General features: G+C 43.4%; 3 protein-coding genes across 4 annotated transcripts; all 3 read right to left on the reverse strand.

The window, feature by feature from the left end:
- Positions 1 to 38: 38 nt before the first annotated feature.
- Positions 39 to 6,871, reverse strand: epyc (epiphycan). Its single transcript, XM_085902501.1, has 9 exons — positions 6,686 to 6,871; positions 3,992 to 4,148; positions 3,159 to 3,764; positions 2,796 to 2,990; positions 2,422 to 2,541; positions 2,107 to 2,265; positions 1,830 to 2,032; positions 1,652 to 1,747; positions 39 to 540 (listed from the first exon to the last, which is right to left on the reverse strand). Exons 1-9 carry the CDS (start codon positions 6,869 to 6,871, stop codon positions 370 to 372), a joined length of 1,893 nt encoding a protein of 630 aa, XP_085758627.1. The 3' UTR covers positions 39 to 369.
- Positions 6,872 to 10,048: 3,177 nt separating this feature from the next.
- Positions 10,049 to 13,024, reverse strand: kera (keratocan). Of its 2 annotated transcripts, none has more exons than XM_085902567.1 (3): positions 12,977 to 13,024; positions 10,625 to 11,495; positions 10,049 to 10,542 (listed from the first exon to the last, which is right to left on the reverse strand). In XM_085902567.1, the coding sequence occupies exons 2-3, from the start codon at positions 11,484 to 11,486 to the stop codon at positions 10,379 to 10,381; spliced, it is 1,026 nt and encodes a 341-aa protein (XP_085758693.1). In that variant the 5' UTR covers positions 11,487 to 11,495; positions 12,977 to 13,024; the 3' UTR covers positions 10,049 to 10,378. The 2 variants fall into 2 exon arrangements, with proteins under 2 accessions (XP_085758693.1, XP_085758691.1); XM_085902565.1 differs by lacking the exon at positions 12,977 to 13,024 and adding an exon at positions 11,992 to 12,080.
- A 1,540-nt stretch (positions 13,025 to 14,564) lies between these two features.
- On the reverse strand, positions 14,565 to 17,453 carry lum (lumican). Its single transcript, XM_085902842.1, has 3 exons — positions 17,164 to 17,453; positions 15,761 to 16,636; positions 14,565 to 15,671 (listed from the first exon to the last, which is right to left on the reverse strand). Exons 2-3 carry the CDS (start codon positions 16,629 to 16,631, stop codon positions 15,517 to 15,519), a joined length of 1,026 nt encoding a protein of 341 aa, XP_085758968.1. The 5' UTR covers positions 16,632 to 16,636; positions 17,164 to 17,453; the 3' UTR covers positions 14,565 to 15,516.
- Between the last annotated feature and the right edge of the window lie 752 nt (positions 17,454 to 18,205).

Here is an 18,205-nt window from a genome sequence, read left to right on the forward strand (position 1 = left end):
AAAAAAAAGACCAGTTGTGAGCAGACAGAAACATTCAGTTGAGCGTTGACTTTAACTCCTAAATCAAGTTGTGAAATAGTTTGGCTTATGTTATTTATATAAGTATGTATGTGTGCACCCGTTCTGAAAGTGTGCTACATCGGTGTGTATGTGCATTGTCAGTCACATCTCACGCATTTATGGAATCGTGGATATCCACGCAGAGTGGTACCTCTTCGCAAAAATACTGTATCCATCGGCGTGTGGAAAGCCGCCAAAAGATGAGTATCATCCGCACGCCCCCCCCCCCCCTCCCCCCCGTGCACTTGTTCGGTTGTTATTTACAGGGGACGCGTGGCGGCGGTCGCTTTGTTTGGGTGTGTTTGAATTTTAGATCAGGTCGCCAACCGGTATGCGGGGCAGGCAAACGTATGCCTGCGGAGTTCGGCTGAGGTTGATGGGGTTGCCGTCAAGGCGGATGTCCTCCAGCGCATTGCGGATGTAATTGAAGTCGTGCAGGTTGCAGAAGGTGTCCTCGTGCATTGATTGAATGTTGTTACGCTGTGGAAGGATTAATAAAATATGAGTGTTATACTGGGATGGCGCGACACACAGCTGGGGGGGTGTATAAACCCCTAACAGAAATGTCGCACAAAGCTCATCCAGAATATATTCATAAAAAAAAATAAAAAAAAAAAAAAAAATATATACTTATATATATATTATATATATATAATATATATATATATATATATATATATATATATATATATATATATATATATATATATATATATATATATATATATATATATATATGACGTACACATGTATTGCCCTTGCTGTGTTAGAAATAACAACGAAACATGGAATTAGTGGCACGACGCTGTAGTCAGTTTGCCCTAACTATGGTTTGGAGCTGACCAAACCGAGTATATACTTGCACAAGGTGCAAGTGTACACAAAACTTATTTTCATAAATCTGGACAAAGATTTTAATCTTTTGGCTTATGGGAAATGAAAATAGAGACAGTAAGGCGGTTATTTGTAGAGAAATCTCAAAATGTCAAGTTTTAACCAACTCAAAACTAATTTCCACAACATACACTTGATTTTGTGAAAACACATCACATAAAAAAATGGTGATTTTTTTTTTTGTTGACCTTGCAATATTCCAAGTTATCATCTCATCCATTTTCTGTATTGTTCATCCTGTTCAGGGTCACACGGAGTGGGAACCTACCCCATCTGACTTTCATCTGATTGCCAGATGGACACTCAGTAGCCATCCACGTCACCAAATGGGAACTGAATCAACACTGCTTTTGTGGAAGTCACGTGAGTAAACCACAATGAAAGCCACATTTATTTCAAACCCCATTTGAAACATTGACCTAAAATAATTCACCTGAGTCCGCCATTCTACTAACAGCTGCTTGCGAACTAGGCCCATGTATATGATTAAGATCTCACTGGTCAAGTACTTTCACTGGTATGACCGGTCATGTTTTTGATTCAGCAAAAATAAATGTTCCTTTAAACCAGATTTGAATCCTCAACCCAACGATTCCCACTGTTCCCACAACAGTACTTCATTCTACCACGTTGGTTATCGAAAGGATGAGCCGCAGAACCAGAGAACAGGTGCTTTCAAAATCTGAGCAGGACTTGCCTGTAGATGTAGGGATCGCAGACTGTCTGGAAGAGGCACAGGGATGTAGTCTATTTCGTTGTCCGTCAGGTACAAGTAGAGCAAGCCGGTCATGTCCTAGATTTTACAAGTCATATTTGACGATTGAATTACAGAGGACAAGTTGATACCAATCATTTTCATATTCTGATCGACAAACCTTAAAAGCCTCCTTGGGAATACCCTTGGACTCAATGTTATTGTGGCTAGCGTCAATCAGAGTCATGGTCTCCGGCAGGACGGGCATCTGTGAAATGTGATTTTCTCGAATCACCAGCTCCTCAAGCTCCGGCAGACCCATAAACGCCCTGCTTTCAATGGACGAAATGGCATTGGCTGTCAAGTCGATCCTCTTCAGCTTGTCTGGAATGCAGGGAGACCCACACTGTCAGCTCTTTGCATTAGCAGATCGCACCAGCCGCGGGTGTAAAACATACTCATGGAGGCAAAGTCAGACTTGTTGATCTTGGTGATCCTGTTGTAGCGGGCATAGAAATGAGTTGTGTCTTTGGGCAGAGGTGGTACGCTATCCAGTTTCAAGTCATCACAGTAGACTGAACCACCAAGGCATGTGCACAGCAAGCAAGTGGGCATACCTGAAGGACACAAGGAGAGAGAGGAACCAGGGGAAGAGCAAAAGAACATAATAGTAAGAGCTGTGTTGCGCCTTCTGGATTAACTTTGTGACCATGGTTTGACGTTGAATGCATGTGGAACTTGGTTTCCTTTTCTATTCTCCTTTACTTGCTCACCTTTCGTGTCAACCTCAGGTTCTTCGGGTTCCTCTGGCTCTGGTAGCCCAGAGCCCAGTGTTGTTTCTACACCACCAGTACCCTCCTGAGGGGTCTCTTGTGTCGGAAGCAGCCCCTCCTCTTGTTAGAGACAAGATTAGGCGTTGAGGAAACAGGTTAGATGAGCATGGACGTGAACCACAAGTCTGGCAATCAGTGGGAAACTGTTTGCCGCAGTAGTTAGCGGTGTTACCAAGAATGTGTTCATTGCATTTAACAATAGTTAAATGGAAATCACTTTTGAGTGTTAGTAAGCACACATACTCCACTGGTACCATGGTTTAAAAATCAAAATAGCCTTTGGCACATGTCTTGAATCTAGATTAAATACTGACCTTTATCAATGTCAGGAATCAGAATTATATCAGGCTCCTTGGGTTCTCCAGAGGCAGAGACACCAGAAGTTCCAGAGACATCTATGTCTCCAGAGACTCCAAGGTCCCCTGAGGTTCCTGAAACTCCTGAGAAATCTCCGGAAGTACCCGATGCCTCTTGTGGGATAGTTGTAGGAATGAGAGGCAGTTCCACCTCTTGTTTGAGCCAAGGTGGAGTGATAAGGAGACACATTGGGGAGGACGAGATGTGGCATGGACATTCAATCAACTTGTTAACCATTCGTTCTCACACTTAAGACTAAACAGCAGGTTAGGGTGACAAAGGTTACGAATAATGGAGTGACGAGTTTCAAAAGTACTAACCTCCAGGCAATAATGTTATCCCTGACTCCCCAGACTCATCTGTGTCCCCAGAAACCCCAGAGCCTCCAGAGGCACCTGAAGTCAGGAGATCTCCCGAGAACCCAGAACCAATTTGGTCCCCAGACCCTCCAGAGCCCGGAGGGAGTTCAAGCCCAGACCCGCTTGATCCCAATTCTATTAGAATTCCAGAATCTCCAGAGACAAAGTCCCCAGAGGCTCCAGAAGCTGTGGATCCCATGGTATCCCCAGACCCAGAAAGATGACCGGATATGAGGAAATCCCCTGATCCGAGGATCTCCCCAGAAATCAGGAGGTCTCCAGATCCGGAGACCTCCCCAGATCCATAGAGATCCCCTGATATCAAGAAATCCACATCCCCGGACACCAAGAACTCCCCTGATCCTCCAGAGCTGCTGAGAATCTTCTCAGAAGCCCCAGAGATGAAGATAATATCGCCGGAACCCCCGGAGGCACCAGAGACCAGTGGGTCTCCTGAGCCTCCTGACCCAGAAACCCCAGAGGCTCCCAAGGCACCGGACCCCACTGAGCCCCCAAAATCCCCGGAGACATGAAGGATGTCATTGGCCGTCAGACGCAGCTCCACCTCTTGTTAGAGACAAGATTAGTTATTAATGGAGACACAACAAACATGACACATTTAACCATTAACAGCTAGTTAAATGGAACACATGCACAAAGAAAAGATGCAGAAAACCACAACAGATTAGTTGTTACTGATCAAGGGCAATGCTGCTTGCACAACTCCAAGACCCTCCAAAAACCTACGATTTCAAATAACTTCCTATTTATGACAGGATTGACCTGTTTCAGACCTTTCTGTGTGTCTGGGCCCATGAGAACACCGGACCCCCCTGAGCCCTGAGGGATGAGCTGGGGCTTTATGGGTAACTCCTCCTCCTCCTCCTCCTCCAACGAAGCCTCGGGCATTGGGTAGTTGTAGTCAGGTGGAGCCAGGGTGCCAATCTCTATCTGAGGAGAAGACAACAGGCCTGAGAACAGAATGCCAGCCAATATCCATTCCTTTCCTATCCTGTCCCGTCCCGTCCCGTCCCGTCCTGTCCTATCCTATCCTATCCTATCCTATCCTATCCTATCCTATCCTATCCTATCCTATCCTATGATGTTCTATGATGTCCCATCCTATCCTATGATGTCCCATCCTGTCCTGTCCTGCCCTGCCCTATCCTTTTACAGAATCAACACTAAATCATGTGCAAGTAGCTCATCAAAATTGCATGTGGGCTCGGGCTCCACCACCAGATAGCAGCAGAGACTCCCTATGCTGCCTACACTCAAAATCCACCACAATTTTCATTAACCTACATAGCACTAATGATGATTTCATGCACCTAATATCTGCAAAAAGAACAAAAGACCATGACATTTGGATAAAAATAAGCTCTATATGTAATTTTATGTAAACACATGATAATTCACAGTATTAGTCAGCACAACGCTGCAATTCAAGCCTCCTCCAGTTGGTGGCAATGAACTCCCACACACCACACAGCACAGGTAAGACCTGACATTTAAACACGCCACTAAAAGGACCACTCAATGGTCCTTGTGGAACCAAGACACACATGGTAGCTGGATGAATCTTTATTTTGCAATGCATTTAAAACTATGTCATAGTAAGTCTATGACAATTCAACAGCAAGAAGCTACTGTATGTAGGAACCATGAGGAGATCTTTTCAGAAGCTAAGTCATGCATGGGAGTAATTAAGCGATGTCCTAATGTTTTAGAGATTTGGGCTGATGACAGTGCGGGATGCAACAAGGCAGGCCTTTGAAAGCACTGACTCCCCCCCCCCCCCCACCCCCACCCTTCACCCACCACCCTTTCCCCAAAACAAACATATTCACCCATGGGGGAAGAAGAGGCGAAAAGCTGGCAAGCAGACGGGCAGAAAAAACAGTATGGGAATACTGACGCTCAATGTAAGCGTGGAGTCAAAGCCAAACAGTATGTCGCTGCCCCACTTCATAGTTTAACAGTAAGTGGAAGAATTCAGCCGGGCAGAAGCTGAAATAGTTTTTAAAAATACTTAATATCATGCATATGCAGTGTTCTGCGCTGTCAGAATATTTGTGGCTTCTACAGCAGACAAAATTGCTGAGGTTTCCAAAATAAAGTTTGCATGGGCATATCAACAAGACAAACATAAGACTGATACTCAGGGTTTGTCTCTGCAATTTTTGAATCCCGCAAAAATGTGTATTTTTCTCTCAGAGAAAGTACAACAACGCATATTTTTGCATATCACAATTCAAGCGATATGGCACAATATGACCACCGCTGTGCTTCTTTTGCTGATATTCCAGGCCTTCCCTGTGCAAAAGCTGCATAGAGTCCAAATATAATTGTACTATGTTCATTTTGTTTTCGCTTGTTTTCACGTCAGGTAATTCAACCTAAATATCTTGTTTGTGATACACGAACCAGTAAAATAATTGAGTCCAAATATGTCATGGTAGAGAGTGAAAGAAACCTCCAAATTGGTTATTAAAAGCTGGAGATTCACTCTAGTTTCATTCTCAATGAGCCTTAACTCCCCCATGAGAAGACGAGAGAAGATAAATTGCAACTCACACACACACAAAAGTTTGGAAGTGGAAAGTCAAGACTCAGCATTCCAGAGGCATGGAGCTCATCCTCATCCTCATGCTTCATTGTCCCCTCGACAATTAATGCACATGGACCAAATCTGTCGAAAACAAATCCAATCTAGATCCCTTTACCTGTTTGTATACTTTTCCATGCATGGCCAAATGTAATTAGCTTTACGATATGATTAGCTTCAACCAAGAGCTGATTTTTTTGGGTTATTTTCTCCCAATAAAGTCACCAAGGATTAATCAGTTTTCCTATCAATCCATACGTACAAGTCCATTTTCCTTGATTCATTATTGCACCTTTTCCTTAAATGAGTTTTTGGGGGTTTTCTGATTGATTACAATGGTGTCATAGTCATGGGTTTCCGTGATACATGTTAGGTGTGCTTAGGCTTAAAAGTCATGTTTAAACTTGTTGACATAGTAGTCAGTCTACGGGTTTAAAGTCAGCCCCTCTTCGACTCCCCATTTGCCTTGAACCTTGTCACTCTGCGGCCTACATTCACATGATAGATGGAAACACATGCTTCACAGGCCCGCCACATCAGACGTCTGGAGTTGAGCTAAACCAGTTGTGGAATTCCGTGTTTTGGGAGGAAAAAAAACTGCACAAGATTTGGAAGAAGCAGCCATCATTGTTTCATATAACAACTGTCAATCGCGCTCTTGAATTATTTCATATAGAGTCATTGTTAGTCTTCCGAGTTGGAGAAGTATTCAGTCTTTGGAATGAGTTTTATCCTGCTGACCTGTTCCAAAAAAAAAAAAATCAATCGCACTGTTAATGTGATTTGTTGACATCGGAAGAAACCGTTTTGCAGCTGGCTAAACAGGAATTCTCCATTCCAACAAATTTACGGTACCGTCGGGGTCCCCTTTTCAACTCACCTCGGGATCCTCGATGGTCGGCCCGTCCTCATAGTCATACTCCTGGTTTTCCGAGTTAACGTCGTCCACATCGTAGTTGCCGTCGTCGTATGAGTCCAGGTCGGCTTGCCGAGAGAACCGGGGATTGGCCGCCACCGCTTCGAGGACGAGCAGTCCCACTACCAATCGTACGAGCGTCTTCATCATTCACCTTTTGGGACGCAGAGCATAAACGTATATGCAGTTGGAAAAGAAACCAAATGTCTCCAGTCATTTTGACCATGCGGCAAAAAACTACTGCCGCAAATCACTACCTGTTTGTGGTTCACAAAATCTCGATACATCTATCGTGATTATCTATAACCTCGTTGAAAGACCCTGTTTGGATTAGTATTTTTTGTTCCACAACCACTACTGTGTTATAATTCACGAGTCAGGGTCCACCCAATTATCCCAGTGCGAGGAGCTTCTGTTTCGTGTGTGCAGGGCCAACTTTTACATGAACTAGTCAAACAGGTAAGCCAAGTCAGTGCTTATTAAATTTTAGGGAGCAAATACCACTAACATAGGGGAAAAACTGTATATATATTTTTTTTGGGTGGTAATATTAGGTTTGGCTTAGAATCCACTGAAGAGCACCATTTTTTACTTCTATTTATTTTGGATTCCTCAATTCATTCTCGTTTGTATCCCAGTTTAATCTGAGGTGACATATTTGGGATTATTAGAAGATTAGAATATTATAAGAGGCTATATATTATTTATCTTGCATAGACATAGACATAGAACAGGGATTTATTGGTGTGACAGGTGCAGCCAAGTTCAAGTCTCAGCACATTTGAGGAAAAAAAAACAAAAAACATCCAGGAGTCCTCCAGGCCGGGGTAGAGAAACGGAGAGCGGGGGAGAAAGAAGAAGAAGAGAGAGAGAGAGAGAGAGAGAGAGAGAGAGAGAGAGAGAGAGAGAGAGAGAGGGACGTGGACAAGATGTTGGTCCTCAGGGTTAGCTGGAGAAAGTGCAAAAAGGAGGGACGAGAGGGAGGAGGGGTCCGGTTCAAGACTTGCTCGACCCCTTGGCCCTTCACAGAGGGCCTTTATGAGGGCCTGGTCACTGCCTGTCTCAGCACTCAAACTCCAAATTCCACCGAGGTTTGTGGACAGAATGGCAGTCAGCTTTTCAGGCTGTGAGGAAACACGCGCACACACACAACCACACACACATACACTTGGAAAGACTCACAAATGCACACTGTCTCAGATAAATAGAGAGAAGCAGAGAGAGAGAGAGAGAGAGAGAGAGAGAGAGAGAGAGAGAGAGAGAGAGAGAGAGAGAGAGAGAGAGAGAGAGAGAGAGAGAGAGAGAGAGAGAGAGAGAGAAAGAGAGAGATGCCTCAAGTGTTGTACACCCAGAACAAAAACGTAAGAATCTACAAATTCTTACATGATAAGAATAAAGACAGAAGTGTCCTTGACCCCACACTGGACATTCCCATTTTACCTTAATACCCACACTACATACAAGTTTGCAGATTGCAAAAAAAACTATCGGTGTAGCCAGGCTAAATTATTTTTGATCCAAATCAGTATCACAGATTCCCAAAAAGCCAACCACAATCAAATCAAGTGCACTTCCATCAGGGAGGTCTTAAAACCCAAAGCCCTTTAATGACTGGTAAGCCCTTCGAAGATCCTATAATGCAGAAAAATAACAGTTTAATCAGAATTACAAAAACATCGAGATAGATTCATCGTGAAAGCCATAAAACTACCATTTGATCATCAAGAAAAGCAATGATGTCGCCCAAACTCGCTAAAGTGGAACTATGCCATAGCCTTAAAAACAATTGAGCAAAAGTAAATACAATCAGGATCCCAAAGAAACATCAACAAGAATAATTAAACATCTTTACACGGCCATCATAAAGGTCAGAAAATCACCACTCAATGCATCCAAGTCATTAATCATAACAATCATTCACCTGTAGTTTTCTTATCAAGTACAACCAAGGCTTGGCTTTAAAGACAGCTGAGCAATGGTAAGCCCAAAAGCATGATCAATATATGTAACAATGCATCAATGATAATAAGCATAGATATCGTGAGAATAAAATGAAAATATCTTAGCTTGAAAGAAAAAGCAGCAATGGTAAGTTTTTGCCACCAAACCAGAATCTCAAAACCACACGGAATGAGCAACCTTAAGCAACCTTCATACATCTATGATGAAGGCCATAAAAACACCATTTAGTGCATTCCTATCAAGTATAACAATATGCCACCTATAGCTTTCCCAAAGTCAAGCCAACAGCCTAAATGCAAAATAGCTTAGACAGTTGAGCAATGGTAAAATCGTTTTTTTCCAAAGGAATCAGTCAATACCCAAGGCAAAAAGCATTCTTAAACATCCATCTCGACGGTCATAAAACCACCATCTAAAGCATCCAAATGATCAAGGGAAATAATCTGTCACCTTTAGTGCCCCCAAACTCAATCCATGAGTCAATAAGGAACCCCCTGTGCCCCCCCCCCTCTCCTTATCGTAAAGATAGCGTTTGCAAGGACGCTTACCTGTGTCTCCCGCTCTCCTGAATGCTCCCTTCAGCCACGATGGAGATGCTGAGGGCTCCGCAACTCGGCCAATGGCGGAAGGGTCGTGCAGAGGTGTCTCGACGAGGGCGGGGACGGGTGGCAAGGGGGGGCCGGGTGTGTACCAACGTGTGTGTCCGGGTGTCACGAGTGTGTATGTAGCGTTTGCATGTGTAGGGTCTGACAGACCTGAGTGCCCCTGCCGCTTACGTGTGAAGGTAGGCACTGAGGCTGATTGGACCAGAGCAGGTTGCTTTTGGACACTCAGTTTGGGGTAGGGGAGGTGGACTGCAACCCACACCATCTCAAATAAGAGTACATCACTACACACACATACACACCCAGACATCAAATACAAAGAACAAGACAGGAGAGCAAGCAGCACCCCCTACCCCCCTTGTAGATTTTTATCCTTTACAAAAGTAGGCCTTATTTTGCTCTGTGTATTTCAATCAACCTAAAATATTTCACTTCCTGAAGTTGAAACTTGATGTTTCATCTTTGTGTATGTGTGTGTGTGTGCATGCATGTACGATTCAGAGGCCTGTGCACACAATGGGACCTCTGTGAAGAGCCTCTGTTAGCACAGAGCTGAGAGGAAGTCCCCCTGCTTCTTGAGGAAGGCCCTCCTTTTTCAGGCCGATCTCAGATGTGCTCAAAGCTGATCTCAGTTCAGTCGCAAACAACGCAAGTGTTAACTTGGAGGAAAAAGATCTGATCTAGAATCAGAACGCAAGAGGCAACAAGAACTCTTGACCTGACACAGTCGGAATGAATCTGGCAAATACAGGACATCCTGTGTTGTTAGATACTTTTATTAAAACAGAAGAATAAATCTTTACACAGAGACCAGAATCCAAAAAGGAACAATGGATAGAAAATCAATGACTATTTCTCAAGACTAACAACTTCAAACAATAGAAAACAAGCAAAAGTCAAAAGATTGGGGTTTCAGTCCAAGGTCTTCTGATGTCATCATCTAAATTATCAGCAGATTTGAACATTGAAGGCACAGCTAGTATTCCATTAAACTGAGTTGAATAAAATCCCTGAAAATGTAAATGAGAAAAGGAATCTTATGTCTTGCCACACGTGTCCGACGTTCAGACCATAGAACATGTTTGCTTATTTAGATGACAATGGACCTAAGGAGACGAAAGCAGAGAATGACATCCCTGGGGATCGGCGGTTCGATATTGTTGCCATCCAGTCGGAGGTAGCGCAGTCGTGGCACGCTGTCATTAGCATCCACGGTATCAATGTCCATGGGGCAGATGTTGGAGCCACTCACGGCTGAAATGAAACAGGAAACAATTACAATCACTCTTTTTTTTTTTCCCACCAGTTAATACAAGTGTGTTCATGAGAAACCTACTTTTAATGTTGTTGTGGTCCAGGTAGAGCTGTTCAAGGCCTGGGGGGATCAGGGGAACCTCAGTGAGCAGGTTGTGCGACAGCTGCAGGTCCAGGATGCTGGAGATGTTGAACACGTTGTTAGGAACACCACTACTGCCAAGCTTGTTGTGGTTTAGCCTCAGGAAAGCCACCTTGGGCAAACCTTTGAAGTAGCCTATGGGGATTTTGTCGATGTTGTTGCCGTCAAGGAAGAGCTGAGTGGTGGTGGGCGGAAGGCCAAGAGGCATACTGCTCAACTGGTTCTTGGCAAGGTTGATCTGCACCAGGTTGTTAAGACCCTTCAGGCTGACTTCAGTCACGGCATCATCCATCAGCTTATTCCCCTGCAGGTCTAAGAGGGTCAGCTTATCCAAGCCAAAGAAGACCCCGTCAGGGATCTTGGAGATCCGATTGCGAGAAAGACTTAAGTGCTCCAGGCTGGCCGGAAGAGGAAACGGCACCCAGGATAAGAGATTGTCATCCATGTAAAGGTGTTCTAGGTGTGTCATTGCATCCAGGGTGTCTTTTTCCACACCCTCGTTGGTTATTTTGTTGCGACTCAGATTCACCCAACGCAGCTGGGTAGCATTGCGAAGGGCGTCGGCTGTAACCGCTTGAATTTGATTATTCTGCAGGTAGAGGTACCAGGTGAATGGAGGGATTGGGGGGATGCTCGTCAGACCTTTATTGTCACAGTAGACGGCACGGGGAAAGTTGGAAGGGCAGCGGCACTCTCGAGGGCACGCTTGAATCTGGGCCATTTGGTCCTCGTAAGGCATGTCCTGGCTCAGGACTGTCCCAAGCAGGCACACGGCACAGAGACGCCTCAGAAAGAGTTCCATTTTGAAGGACTATGATGCAAGAGACATAAAAAGACATTGAGAAATATGATGAAGACTAGTGACCTGTACTGCTGCTTGTCTACCACTAATGTCAATATCAAGACACATACTGAAGAGAAAGATTTTTCTGGGTCAACCCTTGGTGGACATAGATCAGGGTCAACTTTCATAAGACAGTTATAAAGGTCAGATTTAAGGATGGGGTTCTGATGTACAAAAAAAAATCAAGGTTAGCTTTTTCTGTATTTCTCTGAACCGTCTACTTGAGTCTTTGCAGATATGGTTGGTTGGACATCTGGTTTGAATTCTCAATACCCTCAATAGTTTGTGCAGAACAAATTTGATCAGGTATACCTTTTCCATAGATAGACACTCTTAAAAGCCAAAAGCGGCGTACTTGATGTGCTCTCCGTTCTTCAGCCGTCAAAGTTTTGTCACTAAAACTTATTTCATACTGTTCTGCATAAAGTAAGGACAGAGGACAAAAACTACTCAAGAAACCTACCTCAAGTGTTGTCAAAAGACACGTCCACCCTGGAGTTGTCAAGATTTCTCCTAAGCTATCCAAGTGATGAAGCTGTAGCATGCACTTCCTAGTATTTGTACAACTTTTTTTTTTTTTTCATTCAAATTATGCCAGCTTGTCACTCGAAGACTGACCAATGAGGACTCATGCGCTAAGCCTTAATAAGACTCGGGACATGGCCCACATAGAAAGAGGTCACCGCACCGCTACCTGTTCTACCTTGTCTGCTTGAATCCTCATGTCCAGTACATTAGTCTTGCTTAATTCCGCTGTGCTGCACTTGATCTCTTTTGAACTAACAAATCCCTCAGGGTCACTGCCAACCTTTGCGTTAATTCTGTGCTACCAACATCTGCGGTGTAGCCAGGATTAATTGTCTTCTCTTTGACATGCAGACAACAATTTGGATTTTTGTCTTTGCATTTCTGCTGCGTAATTGACACACAGCACCAGGAAGCTCTTTTACCTGTCATTTGAAGACATGGGCCCCACTGGCGTGATGTCATCTTTAATCTGAGGGGACTTAATTTAACGCAGGCTCGTTAGGTCAATTACTTCTTAAACAAGCACTCCTTTCCAGCGATGACGGCAGAGGCCGCGATGCAACAGGATAATCCCTAGCGATTTGTGCGAGGGCATAGGCAGTAGACCACACTACAGCTTCTAAGCACGTTTGCACGCTTGTGAATCCCAACGTTAGTATGTCAGATGGATTCAGACATTCGGCCTAGACACGCCCTAAGACTTAGCCAAAGACACCTCTAACAGGATATAATCAATCTCTAATCTTACATGAACTAAAATTCCAGGCCGTAATGTCCCATTTAAGACTTTTAGAAACATTAATGTTACCTCCCCTCCCTGTACGAAGGCAAAGTCCGATCAGTAAACAGTTCCTGTAAAGTCTACAGTTAGCAGCTACATTGATTTTCCAGTTGTGATTTGGATTCCCCAAAAAGCTTACAGTGTTGAGGATGATAATTGGGATGTCCTTGGTCCAGCACTTGGTCCAGGAAACCTCATACTGTTTTTGGTGTGAAGGAGGATACACATCTGGTCTTCATCCGACCTACCCTATGTGGACTTACTTTTTACCTGTCAATGTGTATTATTAATGTTCACCACTCAAGGGCCTCAAAACTGTCTTAGGTGAGTTAATAGAAGAACCCAAACCCCCTTGTTTGATTTTTTTAAATGCATGGCTCAAGTCTAACACAGCTGGGAATATTTTGGGATTTAGAAGGAGATTCAATTGTAAAATGTCTGGAGCTAGCAGGAGGATCAACGCTTCATAAAGTAAAACATTGTCCAGAAGTACAATATCAATGAGGGAGTGGAGAATCAATCTATTCTCTTCTTGAAAACCCACGAGCAAATGTGCTAATACCATACAAATTATCCTAGTTTTGAGTGACTTAAAGAAACACCAGTTCGGAAGCCATTTCAATAATAGCTAACACGTGTACATGCTTAACACAATATCTGGTATAATAACAGATTTCTGGTTAGTAGTAGACCCTAATGCACTTCTGCTGTAGCTCAGACAAAAACATTCTATGTAAGAGGAGACTGGGTTATAATTTGCTGGTGTAAAATGATCTTTTGAATGCTTTTTGCTTTGTGTCCGCCTGTTCTAAGTTTCCCCTAATCTTTTATGCACCCACGTGTCAGCCAATCAGTTTGCTGGCGTTGTATCTTACCCAGCTGTCTCTTGTTTTTAGTCAGAATCTATGAAACCTTTGTCTTCAAAATCTTTTATTGTCATGTTGCTGTTTTTTGTGACGAAAGTCTCCTCTGATTATATCTTGTCAAAATGGTGAAGCATATTGCAAAATGGAACAGAAACCACAAGAATATCTTCCTTCTTTTGTTTCCCCCCTCAAGTACACCACTTAACATTCTCAACATTGTCCATGCACCGCAATGTGAAAAAGCACAAAACCCCAAACTCCTTAACAAAAGAGCATTGGACAATGTGTTCTTGGATGTATTATGTAAAAATATAGCTGCCAGTGTTCTGTATATGACTGTTTGCATGTATTTTGTACACACAAGCCAAGAGCTCTGAAAGACATTTGGCAGGCCGACCGCAACTGGTGTCAACGAGTACACAACAGACAAGGCTAAAAGCCAAACATGCAGATTGCCATGTACCGAGCCAGTTAGCCTAGCTAGTTCCGTTTGCACTCTATTGTCCACATGAAAATTGATACATGCCCACAAAACTGTATTTGAGTCACAATTACCTCTTATAACTATCAAAATTGCCTAGCTGGCTAGCCAACTAGCTGAGAGCTTTGATACTGATGGTAGTGGCAAGCTCTGTTAGTAAGCACAACGCTTTTTTAATTTTTTTAAATAAACGATATCTCTATTGGCGCCCATCCAAATAATTCTAGAAACTCATACATGCTCCCAGCAAGCTATGTTAACATAAAGCTAGCACTGAAGACTATTATAACATGAAAAAAAAATCCACAAACAACTTTACTTGACTCTGATGTGTTTTTTCTGACGTGTTTCAATGCAACCACACTTTATATCAAAAAGCTCCATTCATACAAATGTATTGGGAAAATGGTTTATTCGAACTGAGTTCCTCACAGTGAATTCATGAGCATTGCCCGTTCCAAAGTGGCTCCAAAACAAAGAAATGGAAATGAACCAGACAAGATATGATTTGTGACAATGTCAGGTTAAGCCATGATAGACAACTTCCAGAACTGCAAAAGCTGTAGTTTATTATCAAACCAATGATACCATTTGAATTCATGCATGAAATGGAAAGAATACACATCAGCAATGTGCATAACAAACAAATATGTGACGACTTAGCTTGATGAGCTGTTGTTTGATTTTTCAAAAGTGAAGAAAGTACATTTAAAATCTTATTCATGATTACGCTGAATACGCAGACTTTTTTTGCTGGCCCCTTGCACAGCAACGGTTTATTAAAGACGATACTATACATGCTAAACACGGAACAAACAATACAAAGACAAAATGTAGCTACTATAGAGACTTTGGAGATGCTAACGTCATTGTTTACTCCGTATTGTCTCTGTTTGACAAGCTAATGTGTCCAATGGGAATGTTTGACGTGTGTGTGTTTTTTTTGTTTTTTTTTTTTGTTTTTTAAATCAAAGTTATATGTGAGCAAGTTGGTGACGAGCGTCATCATTTAGATCTACAACAATGAGCATTCAAGACGTTGGCTGGTGAGCAAACATAGCTACATCACCTCTTTTTGCCGTTACAAAGCTTTATTTCGATTAATTTTTTTTGGGATTTTTTTTCAAATTAGGTTTTTTTGTATCTACAAATACTTGGGATGGATTGTAACTTTAACATGCCCTGCCATTATATACTGTCATACTTTTGTTTTTAGATTTTCATTGAAAATTATACTGCTACTTTTTTTCTTGTTAGTGATTGTGTGATTGTTGAGGATTATTTCAACTAAAGTTGAGTACAAATGACGGAGGGCAGGTGGAAGTAAGTTTCTTATTCAAACACGATGTCGGAGGCCACGCGCAAGCAGTTGGAGGTTTCAGGGGGCATGCTATGGGCTGTGATGTTGTTGGCATCCAGGCGCAGATGCTTCAGGTGGGAATAATTGATGGTGGTCACGTATTTGCAGAAACTTGACAAGTCAAACTCTGTGAGAAAAGAGAGGGTTTGGTTAAAAATTGTGATGTTAACACAATAAATTTGAGGGAGGGAAGATAATGAGCCAGTGTCCACTCACTGTTGATCTGATTAGCTTGGAGGTACAGTTCCTCCAGCTGTTCGTTGATATCAGGAATGCTCTGCAGCTTATTGAAAGACAGGTCTAGCTCCAACAGTGATGTCACGTTGAACACTCCCGCTGGGATTCCAGAGTCAACCAGCTTGTTGTGAGACACCCTCAAGGAACGCAGACTCGGCACCTTACCCAGGAAGCCTGAGCTAATGCTGTCAATATCGTTGTTGTCAGCATATAGGATCTCCAGTGAGGCTGGCATACCAGCGGGCAACTTCTTCAACTTGTTGTGGCTCACGTCAAGGGACAGCAGTCTCTTGGACCCTTTGAACACGCCGGCGATGGCGTCAGAGGTGAGCTCATTGTGTTGTAAGTGTACAGAGGTCAGATTTTCCTTGTCGTTCAGGAGACCAGAGGGGAACTTGTTCAACTTGTTGTGCATAAACTTGATCTCTTCGAGAGCCTTGGAAGCAGGGATCACTGGCTCAGTGAGAAGGTTGTGGCTGAATAAGAGTTTCTCCAGGGCGGTCAGTTTGTCGATGGTACCTGCTGCAATCTTCGCGTTGGTTATCTGGTTGTTATCGAGAACCAGCCACCGCAACTCGGAGGTGACATTATCAAACACTCCAGACTTTATTTCTTCGATCTCGTTATTATGGAGGTACAGATACTTGATTCCTGAAGGCACCATCGGCACAGCTTTGAGTCTGCGGCTGTCACAATACATGGCGGTCGGGAAACTGACGGGACATTCGCACTCGCGGTCGCAGTTTAAAGTTGAGGGTCCCATGAACCTGGGTGGCACATCGCCGTCGTCATACTGGCCTAGCGCCAGGTACACAAGCGCTGCCAACAGGTGTACACGGAGAAGAAACATGGCTTCTGCAAAAGCAATGAGAAGCAGAGAAGATGTGAGATGGAGATCAACAGAGCTTCAAGAACCAAAACAAAAAAAAATCAACGAAGGAGACACACCCACTCCCCTGAAGCATTATATAATCATTGAAGAGTTCAAGACTGGGAAACCCAAAGGAGCAATTTAAACCCTCCTGTGCCTACAGAGATACCGGCAGATGTAATGCAATACAGATGTCCCAAAAATCCACGAAGGTGCCTGAGTGCTAAGTGCCTAGGGTCGTCACTTAGCATTTAGTCCTACCATTAATGGCAGTCCTGCAGAAGGATGGACAAGCACAGTCATTTCAAACTTGCTCCTAAACCATTGCATTTTCCAAAATTATCTCCATAAATGCAACAACCTCAACACTCAAGAATTCCTTGCTACCCTTTTGTTCCATGCATTATCTTCATCGCAACACCAGTCCAGAGGAATTCAAAAGCTCACATCCGCAAAACAATCAAATGGGCAAATCGATCAGTCACTCTGTCCCTGGAACATACTTGCTTACCTGCGCTCCTCTCACGCCGTACTGTCTGTGTGGGGTTAGCGGGCCAATGGTGGTAGAACACTTTAGTGTTCAAAAAAAGTAGACGTCTCTGGAGAAAAATACAGGCGAGAAAGACAGAGAGGGAGGAGAGAGAGCGAGAAAGACAGAGGGGAAAAAGGAGGAGGAGAGGAGGATGGCGGCTGGAAAACGGGAGGAGGAGAAGGGGTATTTTTTTTTATGGCAGTGATTGAGGAATTTTCCTGCAAATTCAGGCTGTAGGAAACCAAAAATGTCATAAGGATGGACGCAAGTGTCCAAAACCAACAACAGGTGCGACCAGATTGATGGGTGTCATCTTTTTTGGAAGCATCCTGGTGATCACCTTGGTAAATGTGGTTTTTCTTATATGTGTGTGTGCCAAGTAGATTGAGGAAAAATCTGAAAACCCAAAGTCTTATGAGTAGGAATAAATTCTCAGTTTTGGAAAGCCTGACAAAACGCTGCCACGAGACGGACGGAAAAATCTTACATAAGATAGAAACTGCAATACCAAGTACTTTTAGAAAGGAACTAGATGCAGATCGCATCCATCTCATGTTTTTTGGAATGTTTTTACACAAAACACTGCATTCTTTCCTCTCAGCACATTTAGATTTGGAAGGCCAACAATTGTCCGACTAGACCCTCTCTATTGAGAACGGAATCTGGGGGGCTTTACCTTCTTGGAGGAAAATTTTGGGGCACAGGAGGGAAGATGAGCCAAACGCCTCCCCCATTTGTTGGAGGACGTTCATCACCCTGTCAAAACACGGCAGGATGTCACAGCGGCTGCTTTTGATTGGTCGCACTCTGCTCTGTTGCTCCACCAGACGGAGAATCCAGTGTGTTTGATTACACACATGTTCTAAGCATTACCTCCACCAGGGAGATTAGGTTTCACCACCATTTGGTTGACTTAGCAGACTTCGCATCGTACAGGTTGGCTCACTTTAGGATTCTTTTGCTTTGGATGAGGTTTATGTTCTACCAACTGTCATTCTAGTTTGAGATATAGTTTTTCATA

Source organism: Syngnathus leptorhynchus, chromosome 21 (assembly GCF_054491065.1).
Source record: "Syngnathus leptorhynchus isolate UIUO chromosome 21, UIUO_Slep, whole genome shotgun sequence".
NCBI lineage: Eukaryota > Metazoa > Chordata > Actinopteri > Syngnathiformes > Syngnathidae > Syngnathus > Syngnathus leptorhynchus.

What these genes read in the sequence shown, in the direction of transcription:
- epyc (XM_085902501.1), bottom strand. Translation starts at nt 6,871, where the DNA reads ATGATGAAGACGCTCGTACGATTGGTAGTGGGACTGCTCGTCCTCGAA. An exon ending in ACCTGAGGTTGACACGAAAG is followed by an intron (nt 2,266 to 2,421) that starts GTGAGCAAGTAA and finishes TGTGTCCTTCAG; the next exon opens with GTATGCCCACTTGCTTGCTG. An exon ending in TGCGATCCCTACATCTACAG is followed by an intron (nt 541 to 1,651) that starts GCAAGTCCTGCT and finishes ATCCTTCCACAG; the next exon opens with CGTAACAACATTCAATCAAT.
- kera (XM_085902565.1), bottom strand. Translation starts at nt 12,072, where the DNA reads ATGCTACAGCTTCATCACTTGGATAGCTTAGGAGAAATCTTGACAACT. An exon ending in GTCTTTTGACAACACTTGAG is followed by an intron (nt 11,496 to 11,991) that starts GTAGGTTTCTTG and finishes CTTGCATCATAG; the next exon opens with TCCTTCAAAATGGAACTCTT. An exon ending in GGACCACAACAACATTAAAA is followed by an intron (nt 10,543 to 10,624) that starts GTAGGTTTCTCA and finishes GTTTCATTTCAG; the next exon opens with CCGTGAGTGGCTCCAACATC.
- lum (XM_085902842.1), bottom strand. Translation starts at nt 16,631, where the DNA reads ATGTTTCTTCTCCGTGTACACCTGTTGGCAGCGCTTGTGTACCTGGCG. An exon ending in CCAAGCTAATCAGATCAACA is followed by an intron (nt 15,672 to 15,760) that starts GTGAGTGGACAC and finishes CTTTTCTCACAG; the next exon opens with AGTTTGACTTGTCAAGTTTC.